Source organism: Callorhinus ursinus, unplaced genomic scaffold (assembly GCF_003265705.2).
Source record: "Callorhinus ursinus isolate GAN/ISIS: 27379988/994484 unplaced genomic scaffold, GSC_fseal_2.0 scaffold67, whole genome shotgun sequence".
In the NCBI taxonomy this organism is placed as follows: Eukaryota; Metazoa; Chordata; class Mammalia; order Carnivora; family Otariidae; genus Callorhinus; species Callorhinus ursinus.
The window spans coordinates 1,139,316-1,153,530 of NW_027397129.1; the positions used below are offsets into that span (position 1 = coordinate 1,139,316).

Genomic DNA, 14,215 nt, shown 5'->3' on the forward strand with positions numbered 1-14,215 from the left:
TACGTGGTGAATGTCACTGCAACAGGAACATTTCTATTTTTTTTAATTTTATTTTATTATGTTACATTAGTCACCATACAATACATCATTAGTTTTTGATGTAGTGATCCACGATTCATTATTTTCATATAACACCCAGTGCTCCAAGCAGTACGTGCCCTCCTTAATACCCATTACTGGTCAAACCCATCCCCCCACTCCCCTCTCCTCTAAAACCTTCAGTTTGCTTCTCAGAGTCCATAGTCTCTCATGGTTCATCTCTCCGTCTGATTACCCCCTTCATTTTTCCCTTCCTTCTCCTAATGTCCTCCATGCTATCCCTTATGTTCCACAGATAAGTGAAACCATATGATAATTGACTTTCTCTGCTTGACTTATTGCATTTAGCATAATCTCCTTCAGTGCGGTCCATGTTGATGTAAAAGTTGGGTATTCATCCTTTCTGATGGCTGAGTAATATTCCATTGTATATATGGACCACATCTTCTTCATCCATTCATCTGTTGAAAGGCATCTCAGCTCTTTCTACAGTTCGGCTATTGCGGACATTGTTGCTATGAACATTGGGGTGCATGTGGCCCTTCTTTTCACTACATCTATGTCTTTGGGGTAAATACCCAGGAGTGCAATTGCTGGGTCATAGGGTACTCTATTTTTAATTTTTTGAGGCACCTCCACACTGTTTTCCAAAGTACTTGTACCAACTTGCATTCCCACCAACAGCGTAAGAGGGTTCCCCTTTCTCCACAGCCTCTCCAACATTTATTGGTTCTTGCCTTGTCAATTTTTGCCATTCTAGCTGGTGTAAGGTGTTATCTCAATGTGGTTTTGGTTTTTCTTTGTTTTTTTTTTTAAGGTTTTATTTATTTATTTGACAGAGAGAGAGACACAGCGAGAGAGAGAACACAGCAGGGGGAGTGGGAGAGGGAGAAGCAGGCTCTCCGCAGAGCAGGGAGCCCAATGCGGGGCTTGATCCCAGGACCCTGGGATCATGACCTGAGCTGAAGGCAGACGCTTAACGACTGAGCCACCCAGGCGCCCCTCAATGTGGTTTTGATTTGAATTTCCCTGATGGCTAATGATGATGAACATTTTTTCATGTGTCTGTTAGCCATTTGTATGTGTTCTCCAGAGAAGTGTCTTTTCATGTCTTCTGCCCATTTTTTGACTTGATTATTTGTTTTTTGAGTATTGAGTTTGAGAAGTTCTTTATAGATCTTGTATACCAGCCCTTTATCTGTAGTGGCATTTGCAAATATCTTCTCCCATTCTGTGGGTTGCTTCTTTGTTTTGTTGACTGTTTCCTTTGCTGTGCAGAAGCTTTTTATATTCATGAAGTCCCAAAAGTTCATTTTTGCTTTTGTTTCACTAGCCTTTGGAGAGGTTGAAAGAAGTTGCTGTGGTTGATGTCAAAGAGGTTGCTGCTTATGTTCTTCTCTAGGACTTTGATGGATTCCTGTCTCACATTGAGGAATATTTCTAAATATTGAAGAGCTGTAAAAATGTACATAAATCCAAAGGCTACTAATCAAACATCCATACTAGTTGTCTGATATCATGAAAATTACAGTTTGAAAAGGTATAATTGATATTTTCCCATGTGTCATCCGGTGCCCCTCTTCTCTACTGGCCACTCAATCCAGGCCAATTTTACAAACCAAAGCCAGACCTGTTAGTGCTCCATGATTTTATTGTAGAAATTCTGATCTCTCCTCCTCTCTCTTTCTTACCCTCTGACCCATCTATCAAAACGTAAATGTTTTGTGCTTCATTTAGCAGCCTTTCCTCAGATTTCTATCAATGAGAAATTATATTATATTGTAAAGAATTTCCAAAACTATATTCAGAAGTACAAACTATAGTGTCTTTTACTATTTATTTTAATTAGGGTTCGTGGTCAAATAGGGTTTGGAAATACTACATATTCTAATTTCTTTAAGTATTACAATGCACATTAGATTACTAGAGAGTCTGAGAAGACCCCAAGGGAAAAATTGTTTAATTTTATTTAAATTACTGTTTCCCAAACTTTTTTGCCATTTTTCATAGAATAACAATTGACAGTTTATGAAACTAGTGTTCCAAAAACAAAAATCAAAAGAAAACAAAGACAAAATCACTTTGGGAAATAAAGGCTTATTATGTTGCCTGCCAACACAGACTTTTGCATTTTAGCAAAAGGCAACACCTAAACAAATGGAATAAATCCTAAAAATATAATTTAAGATATTATCTGAGATCATAAGGATAAAATTATTTCAGTAGAAAATAATTTCACGTAAATAATTGGTCAACTATTTCACTTATACATAAGGTTAGATATAACATGGTACAACCACTTTGGAAAACAGACTGACAATTACTCAAAATGTTAAGCATAGTGTTACCATACAACTCACTAATCCCAATCTTTGGGTATCTAAATGAGAGATTTGAACACTTAAGTTAATAACAAACTTATACATGAATAACCGCAGCAAGATCATTTATAATGTACAAGAAGTGGAAACAACCCATATGTCTAACCACTTATGAATTGATAAATAATATATAGTATACCCATGTATACCATATGAATTCGCATACACTATAAAAAATATATTGGACAATCACTCAACAATACAAAGGAATGAAGTACTAATACATGCTACAGCATGGATGCACTTCAAAACTGTTACAACATTTATATTAAACATATACAAAGCTAAGCATTTCATATAAAATTATCATTATAAAGGCATTCAACAGTGTCTGTTGTCCATTTGTTTGTCTTCTTTGGAGAAATGTCTGTTCATATCTTCTGGCCATTTCTTGACTGCTGTTTTTGTTTTTTCGGTGTTGAGTTTGATTAAGTTCTTTGTAAGTTTTGGATACTAGCCCTTGACATTTGCAAATATTGTCTCCAGTTCAGTAGGTTGTCTTTTAGTTTTGTTGATTGTTTCTTTCACTGTGCAGAAGCTTTTTATTTTGATGTAGTCCCAATAGTCTATTTTTGCTTTTGTTTCCCTTGCCTCAAGAGACATACCTGGAAATAAGTTGCTATGGTTGATGTCAAAGAGGTTACTGCTTGTGTTCTCCTCTAGGATTTTTATGGTTTCAGGTCTCACATTTAGGTCTTTGATCCATTTTTAATTTATTTTTGTGTATGGTGTAAGAAAGTGGTCCAATTTCATTCTTTCGCATGTTGCTGTCCAGTTTTCCCAACACCATTTGTTGGAGACTGTCTTTTTTTCCATTGGATATTCTTTTCTGATTTGTTGAAGATTAATTTACCATGTAATTGTGGATTCATTTGTGGGTTTTCTATTCTGTTGCATTGATCTATGTGCCCATTTTTGTGCCAGTACCATACTGTCTTGATTACTACATCTTTGTAATCTGACTTGAAGTCTGGAATTGTGATGCCTCCAGCTTTGCTTTTCTTTTTCAAGATTGCTTTGGCTATCCAGAGTGTTTTGTGGTTCCATAGAAATTTTAGGATTGTTTGTTCTAACTCTGAGAAAAATGCTCTTAGTATTTTGATAGGAATTTCATTAAATGTGTGGATTGCTTTCAGTAATATGAAACTCAACAGCCCTAAAACCAAATAATCCATTTTAAAAATGGGAAGAAGATATGGACAGATATTTTTCCAAAGAAGACACACAGCCAGCCATCAGACACATGAAAAGATGCTCAACATCACTCATCATCAAGGAACTATAAACTAAAACTGTAATGAGATATCACCTCACACCCGTCAGAATGGCTAAAACTGACAATACAAGAAATAATAGGTATTAACAAAGTTGTGGAAAAAGGGGACCCCTCTTATATTGTTGGTGGGAATGCAAACTGGTACAACCACTCTAGAGAACAGTATGGAGGTTACTTAAAAAGTTAAAATTGGAACTACCATACAATCAGGCAATGGCACTACTAGGTATTTAACCAAAGAATACAAAAATACTAATTTGAGTGGTTACATGCACCCCAATATTTATAGCATCATTATCAACAATAGCCAAATTATAGAAAGAGGTCAAATGTCTACCTACTGATGAATGGGAAAAGGAGACATGGTATATATACAATGAAATATTACTCACCATAAAAAAAAGAATGACATCTTTCCATTTGCAACAACGTGGATGGAGCTAGAGAGTATTATGCTGAGCAAAATAAGTCAAAGAAAGATAGATACCATATGATTTCACCCATATGTGGAATTTCAGACACAAAACAAATGATCATTGGGGGGGAAAAAAGAGAGGAAAACCAGGAAACAGACTCTTAGAGAACAAACTGACAGTTACCAGAGAGGAGGTGGGTGGTGTGATGGGTTAAATAGATGATGGGGATTAAGGACTGCACTTGTGATGAACACCAGGTGCTGTGTCTAAATGTTGAATCAATAAATTGTACACCTGAAACTGATACTACACTATATGTTAACTAACTGGAATTTAAATAACCCCCCGAAAAAAACCTACTCAATGTTGGCATTGATGTGGAGCATTTAGAACCGCCATTCACTCTTAACGGAATTATAAAATTGTATAATTACTTTGAAAAACAATTTGACATTTTTTCATAAAGTTAAACATGTCTATGACCCTCTCCAAAGGATTCACTCAACAGAAACAAAAACTTACATACACCTACAAAAACAGTAAATGCAAAATGTTTATAGCAACATTATTTATGATAGTCCTAAACTAGTAGAACTCAAACTGAATGGAAAACAAATTGTGGTATATTCATACAATGGAATACTTCAAGTAACAAAAAAGAAACTTATTAGTGGTGCACACAATAACAGATAAAACTAAAAAATACTATAGGGATAGATAGTAGCCAGACACAAAACTGTACTTCTTCATGATTCCATTTATATAAAATTCCAGAAGTAAAACTAATCTATAGTGATAGAGACAAGAACAGTGATAGTCTCTGATAGTGATGGGAGTTGGTAAAGTAATTGTCAATAAAGATACCCAAAGGGACTTTCTGGGAGATGAATATGTTTTATATATTGATTTTTTTAGTGGGTACACAAGTGTATATATTTGTTAAAACTCATTAAACTGTATATTTAAAATCTATGTTCTTTATTTTACTAAATTATATCTTAAAAAACCTCACACATTCATAACACATACAAACACATGGAAATTTTCATTGCAGAAGAGTCCCCACTCGGGTTTACTCTTAACATGGAACCTAGAACAAGAGTATGAATGGAGACCCACATATCATATATTTAAATATTTACTAGTTATTAATCAAGCTTAAAAATATATTCTGTCCTTCTACATTGACCAGTATACTTTCCTAAATACAAAAAAAAATGTGTAAAACTCTGACTTCCATATGGCTTAATTTTGACAAAAATTAAGACAAAAGATAGCTGAATTTAATCATTATTGCATATGTCTGTGTGATCTTTTCATGGACCAGGAATGTTAGATAAGTAGTAAGATAAAGTATAAAAATTATAAATTGAGGGATGCCTGGGTGGCTCACTTGGTTAAGTGTCTGCCTTTAGCTCAGGTCATGATCTCAGGGTTCTGGGATCAAGTCCCTCGTGGGGCTCCTTGCTCAGCAGGAAGCCTGCTTCTCCCTCTGCCTGCAGCTCCCCCTGCTTGGGCTCTATCACGCTCTCTGGGTTCTGGGATCAAGTCCCTCGTGGGGCTCCTTGCTCAGCAGGAAGCCTGCTTCTCCCTCTGCCTGCAGCTCCCCCTGCTTGTGCTCTCTCACGCTCTCTCTCTCTCTCTCTCTGACAAATAAATAAAATCCTTAAAACAATTATAAATTAGTATATAATATTTATTCCTTAAGGTAATTTTTCCTCCCTTCATTTCAGCAAAATCAATAATTAAAAATTCATAATCAAGGGGTGTCTGGCTGGCTCAATTAGTAGAGCATTCAACTCTTGATCTCAGAGTTGTAAGTTCAAGCCCCACATTTGGTGTAGAGATTATTTAAAAATAAAATATGTTTTTAAAAAAAGGAATTCATAATCAAGATTTTTATGTAAGTTGAGTCCTATGACAGTAAAGAATCAAAGGTAATGAATAAAATATAACCACATTAAAAGTATATAGAATTTCCAATGACATTTTTCAAATTGCTGGAACAAACAATCCTAAAATTTGTATGGAATCAGAAAAGACCCCGAATCGCCAAGGAAATGCTGAAAAAGAGAAACAAAACTGGGGGCATCATGTTGCCTGATTTCAAGCTATATTACAAAACCATGATCACCAAGACAACATGGTACTAGCATAAAAATAGACACAGAGATCAATGGAACAGAATAGAGATCCCAGATATGGACCCTCAACTCTACGGTCAAATAATCTTTGACAAAGTGGGAAAAAATATGCAATGGAAAAAAAGACAGTCTCTTCAATAAATGGTGGTGGAAAAATTGGACAGCTGTACACAGAAGAATGAAACATGACCATTCTCTTACATCAGACACAAAGATAAACTCAAAATGGATGAAAGACCTCAAAGTAAGATAGGAATCCATCAAAATTCTAGAGCAGATCATAGGCAGTAACCTCTTTGACATCAGCCACAGCAACTTCTTTCAAGACAAGTCTCCAAAGGCAAGGGAAACAAAAGCAAAAATGAACTTTTGGGACTTCATCAAGATAAAACCTTCTGCTCAGCAAAGGTAACAGTCGACAAAACTAAGAGGCAACCCACGGAATGGGAGAAGATTTTTGCAAATGACACTACAGACAAAGGGCTGATAGCCAAGATCTATAAAGAACTTCTTAAACTCAACACCCAAAAAACAAAAAAATCAAGTCAAGAAATGGGCAGAAGACATGAACAGACACTTCTCCAAAGAAGACATACAAATGGCTAACAGACACATGAAAAAAATGTTCATCATCATTAGCCATCAGGGAAATTCAAATCAAAACCACATTGAGATAACACCTTACACCAGTTAGAATGGCAAAAATTGACAAGGCAAGAAACAACAAATGTTGGAGAGGCTGTGGAGAAAGGGGAACCCTCTTACGCTGTTGTTGGGAATGCAAGTTGGTACAGCGACTTTGGAAAACAGTGTGGGAGTGCCTCAAAAAATTAAAAATAGAGCTACCCAAGAACCAGCAATTGCACTACTGGGTATTTACCCCAACGGCACAGATGTAGTGGAAAGAAGGGCCATATGCACCCCAGTGTTCATAGCAACAATGTCCACAATAGCCATACTGTGGAAAGAGCCGAGATGCCCTTCAACAGATGAATGAATAAAGAAGATGTGGTCCATATATACAATGGAATATTATTCAGCCATCAGAAAGAATGAATACTCAACTTTTACATCAACATGGATGGGACTGGAGGAGATTATGCTAAGTGAAGTAAGTCAAGCAGAGAAAGCCAATTCACTTATTTGTGGAACATAAGGAATAGCATGGAGGACATTAGGAGAAGGAAGGGAAAAATGAAGAGGGGGGGACAACAGGGGGGGAGACGTACCATAGAGTCTATGGACTCTGAGAAACAAACTGAGGGTTCTAGAGGGGAGGGGTGTAGGGAGATGGGTGAACCCAGTGATGGTATTAAGGAGGGCATGTATTGCATGGAGCACTGGGTGTTATATGCAAACAATGAATCATGGAACACTACATCAAAAACTAATGGTGTACTCTATGGTGACTAACATAACATAATAAAATAAAATAAAATTTTTTAAAAAGTATATAGAATTTGATTTTCACAAGCAAAAATGAAAAGTAAGACAACAAATAAAATTATTTTTAATATTTGTTCAGTTATTCTGATTTATCTATTAAATTGCTTATTTTAATTAGTATATTATTAATTCAAAATTAAATAAGCTATAATTTTTATTTCTTTTGGAAAATTTAATTAAATATATCAAATAGTTTACATAAATAAAGCTATTTAATAATTCTACCATTCACTGTCTACTACTTGCCAAAATAAAGAATTGATATCAATGCTTTTTGCATGCTATGTCTGGACCTGCCTGTATACACTTTGAAGAATATGCATTGTTTAATATTGCAAAATGTTCTTCAGCTGTAATGTGCAACTCTTGTGAATTTCATGCTAATTCATTAATTCCTTTAGCATCATGAAAAGAACCAAGAAAGCATACTGTAGGCACTACTGGGAAATAATTTCTCACTGGGTAAGAAACTAGTCATTTATAGCACCTGAGAGAAAGGATTAAGTCTTTGCTGTTACCTAACTAGTTTTGCAGCTCAGATCTCTGATAAAGGTAGAAGCATAGTCAAATAACCTTCCCAGATGTCATCCTCATTTTTTTTTCAAGGAATAGGGCAAGAAAATTGGCAAATTATTTCCTTGGAACTCAAAGGTGTTAGTCATGGAAGGAGATGCTCAGCACTCCGTACTGAAACACAAGTGCCAGAAACACCCCCGTATTCTTCAATATATCTATCCTCTGGGTTTCTAATTACACTTTCCCTCTATAATGCTGAACTCTGGTCTGGGTACCCTTTTTCTTGCTCTAAGGATGATAGTACAACACTTGCTATCATCCCTGCTTTAAGTTTTTTCCTTCCCCATGATACCACACATCACTATGTGCTTCTCTTAAATCATATTACACTTCTGATTAAATGCCTTCCATGGATTTATAACAGCTATAAGATTAAACTGAAGTTTCTCAGCCTTGCATTCAAAAATCTCTAAAATCTAGTTTGACCTTTCTTTTCCAGACTTCTCTTTCGTTTCATAGTGCATATGTCACTATTCCTGAAAAAAATTAAATTAAAAACATTAAAAATAAAGGAGAATAAAAGATTTTACTTTGGGTCCTCTTTGCACAGTCCTGTCCTTGTACTTTTGGAAATTACAAGGTCACATTATTACCCTCCATCTAGCTGACCCATATGAATTGACCTAGATTTTGCCCAAATACCACTTTTTTTAACTGCAAAAAAAAAAGGCTAATCTTTATTGAAATAAAATAATCTATGAGTGGGTCTGAGAAAGCACAAATAAGTTGGTTAGGGCAATAAGAGCCTCTAACATGTTGCCCATGTGTTCCCTCAAGCTCTGTTTTGCTGCTGCTCTTGAGATCTCCATCTCTGTCATTATCAGCTCCAGATCTTCCTTCTTAATGCTGACTTTGGCCAGTTCCTTCTCCCGCTCCTGTTTGTCTTTCTGCTCCAGGGACCGACTGTCTCCAATCATGGACATGGCCGTCTCCAGATTGGAACTCTGGATCTCCTTCTCCTCCGTGTAGTTGGTGACTCTCTCCAGGTCTGCCGCACTGCTGTCATGCTTCCGTGGCTTCTCGGGAGGCCGCTCTGGGCCGCTGTTCTCAGTCTCCAACTCCAGCTCCACATCCCCCTCGGTAGCCATATAGATCCCACCGTGCCGCTGCACAGGCCCCCGCAAATCCCACTTTTATAGTGAGATCTTCCTTAGAAAATAATCTTAGCAAGATTCTTTCTCTTCTGTGAGTCTTAAATAATTACTGCCTATGTATATTAATTCATTGTTTACTAAGTTATATTCTATTTTCCCTCAGATTATACATTGCCTGAGGACCAGAGGTGTGTTTTATACTGCTTTGTGCCATGAACAGAACCTATCACATAATGGGTGATTAATTAGTATTTGCTGATAACATATTTAAGTGGTAGTGTAGATTATTGGACAGTAACCATTTGAAGTATAAAGTCCTCCTGCATCCGAAGGGATTACATTACATTTAAGAAACATTTTTATCTCAGAATAACCTTTTTGTCTCACCACAAGTAACTAATATTCACCAGGCTCCCAGGAGTTAAGATGCCTATGAAATGCCTGTCTTCAACTTCTGTATGAAATAAGAGAAATAAGCCAAGCAAATATTGTGTTATCATTAATATGTCCAGTGAAAGAAGCCATGCAGACCTGAATGAGCTGTTGTCATAGCCTTAAATGTTTTCTTTGTGAGTTCATTTTACTTTAATTGCATTTCTGTGTGGCATCTAAGTTTACAGTGGGAGATAAAACTATGGAAGAAAATAGTATAGTGTTATGACTATTTTTATAGCCATCTTTTATTGGTTATTCACAATAAAAAGCATAGCATATTCAGGGTGCATTAATAAAAAATGGAGGCTATAAAAAGCTATTAAAATAGAATGTGCATTATGTTCACTGAGAACACTATGGGATTGAGGTGCCATTTCCCCACCCCCATAAGATGTAAAAGCAAAGTGTTCAGAACCAAGAGGCTCAAAACTAAACTTCAGGTCATACTCCCTTTTGTTAATATAACACGATGACCTTACCTTAGAAAGAAATCTCATCTACCTTGTGCTTTTAAAATGTTAATTTGATAAAGGTTTAGTTTATTTAGTAAGACTTAATTTATGCTAAGTGTATGTAACCAGAGAAACTCGAGGACTTATCAAAGGTATCTAGTTCCTTTCCCAAATATATAATCTATGGAATTTCTCTCTACCTCCAATGAACAAGAAAAATATAATAATCAAAATTGTGAAGCTCCTGATAGAAATCCAAGAAATTTCCTCATCAAGAAACTGCACCCATGTGGGGATATCATTAGATACATTTTCTATCAACTTCCTTTGAATGGACTCCCCACTGATGTATTTTTTTAAATTGCATTATGTATTTCTGAAAGTAAATACCCAAACATTTTTATAGCCTTTGTCCTTACAATCTATTTCCTAATGAGCAAAAGACAAGTCTGTTTATCTCTCCAAAATGGAAATTATTCAACCAACTAAGTGACTTGTTCACAGAAACTGACACTGACACAAGTAACAGTCAATTCTTTTTCTTGTAACCAAGTACACAACATTGCCTTCCTGAAGATATTCCAAAGGGCTTCATGTCTGGAATCTGGCCTTCATGGCCAAAGATGATCCCATTTTAAAACCAAGAGTGAAATCAAACCAACATAGTTTGTCTTGATATGTTTGTGAATCTTTACATCCCTTACCTGGTTTATTGAGAAAAGAAAATTTGGAAGCACATGAAAAGTTTACCCAAGGTTTTCTTTGCAATGCAAAGGCATTTTTATGGTTACTTTAGATTAACTCTTGAAACTCTACAATAGATTATAAAACTTTCTTAGGTAGAGTGTTCCAGGTGAGAAGATAATTTATTTGAAAAGCTTCACTGTTCCTCTCCCTGGCAGTGAGGCTGTGAAAAGGCTACTGTAATGATCAGTCTTTTCATTAGGAACCTTTGGTTGAACTAGAGCTGGGGCAAGGTGGGGTAATCAACGAGAGAGTTTTTCAGGGCAGAAAACGGCCCCAGACTTCAGAAAGGCCACTTATCACAGAAGCCCTCCCCCCACCAGCTAAGGTCATCATCCTACCCTGAGTATTAATGCAAATTGGCTTAGAATTATGACGTTGTTAATGTTTGGATACCCCCTCCAATATACACAGTATTAGAGAAATCATACAATAATGCAAATGTATTGATAAGCATTAAACTAAATAGAGGCACTATACTCAGCTGTATTCATAACCAGATGAGTCACAAACTTTTCAGGTCACCATGGTTCTTGAGTTGTTGCTTAATGGCAAACGCACTATGGGAATTCAAAGACATCACATGTTTAAATACCTTTGTTACTTTTTAAAAAATTTTTGATTAAATGACAAACTTACAGAAAACTTGCAAGAATAGTACAAAGAACTCCCATATACTTATCACCCAGAGTTATCAATTGTCAACATTCACTACATTTGTTTTATTATGCTAGGTATCTTTCGAAACATCATTCAAGGCTTTACTAATTAGCTAAAGCCATACAGTATTGTAACATATTACCTAATTATTAGATATAGATCTGATCTACATAGAATGATAATGATAATGATAATAATAGTCATTTTCACATTAAGTAATTATAAAAACTTTATGGGGTAAGGTTTTGTTCAGATTATGCTTATTATGCATAATCTTATTATGTTCAGTTTATAGAAAAAAAATTGAAGTCACACAGCTAGGAAGCGGCATAACCAGGATTCAAATTCATGTCTTTCTGACCCTACAGCTAGTACTCAAAAACATTATGGAATTGGGGCGCTTGGGTGGCTCAGTTGGTTAAGCGTCTGCCTTCAGCTCAGGTCATGATCCCAGAGTCCTGGGATCACCCTGCATCAGGCTCTCTTCTTCTCCCCCTCCCTCTCCCTCTGCAGCTTCCCTGCTCATGCTCTCTTGCACTCTCTCTCTGTCAAATAAATAAGTAAAATCTTTAAAAAAAATAACTGAATCTCTCCCCTTATCAAATGTACTAAGTATATTCATAATCCTTAGTCTATCTAATCCACAATAAGTTATCCCTTCACTTGGGAATTCCATCCATATTCTTAAGGGCTGTGCAATCTAATATGGGAACATGAATCAATATCAAAAATCCAGCTGTGGCTGAGGAAAATTTCAGTCTTTTATCCTTAAGGATGACGTTCTCTTTAATCCGCAAAATTAAAACATTCACGTATTACTATTTAGGAGTAACCAATGTGATTTTGAACTTTTTGGATGTTAAATTGTCTATTCCTGGTCTAGGCTTATCTGAATGAGCAATTCTTTGAGAGTGGCTCTTATCCATTTACTACCACACTATTTCCTGTGACAATAGCAGCTCAGGGTTTGCTACTTCACAGGACATCATTAAGGAACAGCCAGAGTAATGAGAGTGAAATAAAACTTATCAGTGACTCAACCTGTAAGTTCAACTCTCCAAAACATTGGAATATTCTAAGATTTCCCTGCCACATTGCTTAAAGCTTACTAAAAATATTAGAGAATTCCAGCATGTCTCAGCCTGGGTGTTTGTGCGTATGCAAGTATGTTTGTGTGTGTCTTTTAATGATATGCATGTATGTGTTGAGTATAGTATCTGTTTTTAATAATATCTCAACCTCCTTTGATCCTAAACTCTATTCTCTTAGAAAGACTTTATCTCTAAAAAATAAGAACATTCTTTGTGAAGTTGGACAATTGACTTTTTATTTTTCCATTCTGAATCCTTTTGCTTTGACCAGGTGTTTTGTAGCAAGCTATCGAATAATCTTCTTTATTTCCATTAGACAATAAGAAAAGATCAAGAACTATAGATGCTCCTGAATACACACTAACACTATAGTAGGCCCGTGGAATTGGATGTTTTAGTTACTTTCTCTGGAGAAGTAAGTTCAAAAATTATTTCTTGAAGTTTTAGAGAAATAATAGAACCCATGACTAATTTTCTAAACTTTAAGCCAACACTATTCAATTTAAATGCTTAGCAGTAATAATGCTAATATTTCCATTTTCTGGAAAGTTTAAAAGCTTGAGCAAGGTTATACATTATCTTATCTGGTGAACCTTAACTAATTAATTCAATAAAATATATTAAAAGACTGCTCTGCTAGACATAAAGAATACAAATATAAAAATGGTTTTGTTTATTAATATTAACAATAATAGAAGTACTATGTATGGAATCCTTACTAATGACAGTCAATGTGCTAAGTTTTTTTTAAGATTTTATTTTTTTATTTGAGAGAGAGAGTGTGTGTGTGAGAGAGAGCACAAGAAAGGAGGAGGGACAGAGGGAGAAGCAAACTCCCTGACGAGCAGGGAGCCTGAAGTGGGGCTCGATCCCAAGTCCCTGGGATCATGACCTGAGTTGAAGGCAGATGCTTCACTGTCTGAGCCACCCAGGCACCCCTGTGCTAAGTTTTATATACATTTACAAACATTTTGTCATGTACTGCTTACAGAAACACTGTAAAGTATGTATTGATACTATCCTCATTTTAAACATGAGGAGGGTTTAGAAAGATTAAGGAACTTGCCATTTGGCAGATCTGGGATAAGAACCTAGGTCATTTTGACTGAAAACATTCCACCTTTTTTCGTTGTGTTATAAGAGACATGTTTATTCAATAAATGCCCTAAATTTTATGAGTGCTATAATACAAGCATGTTCAGCAGGGCATAAAAAAAGACATTTAAAAGATGGCTCTTGAGAGGAGCTAGGAAAGATGGCAGAGTAAAAGGAAGCTGAGCTCACCCTGTCCCATGTTTTCAACTAAATATCATCTACTTCTAAGTCAATAAACTGGAGATGATCTGAAGACTGGTAGAACAAACTCCACAACTAAATATAGAAAAAGTGCACCTGAAAGGTTAGGAAGGTCAGAAAGGCAGAGGGAGGCTGCTTGAAGGAGGGAGGGAGAGGGACATTTGT

At 36.0% G+C, this 14,215-nt stretch overlaps 1 protein-coding gene across 1 annotated transcript; it reads right to left on the reverse strand.

Annotated features, from left to right (window-relative positions):
* Positions 1-8,973: 8,973 nt before the first annotated feature.
* Positions 8,974-9,391, reverse strand: LOC112832815 (huntingtin-interacting protein K-like). Its single transcript, XM_073885917.1, has one exon. It carries the CDS (start codon positions 9,364-9,366, stop codon positions 8,974-8,976), a length of 393 nt encoding a protein of 130 aa, XP_073742018.1. The 5' UTR covers positions 9,367-9,391.
* Positions 9,392-14,215: the final 4,824 nt, after the last annotated feature.

What these genes read in the sequence shown, in the direction of transcription:
- LOC112832815 (XM_073885917.1), bottom strand. Translation starts at nt 9,366, where the DNA reads ATGGCTACCGAGGGGGATGTGGAGCTGGAGTTGGAGACTGAGAACAGC.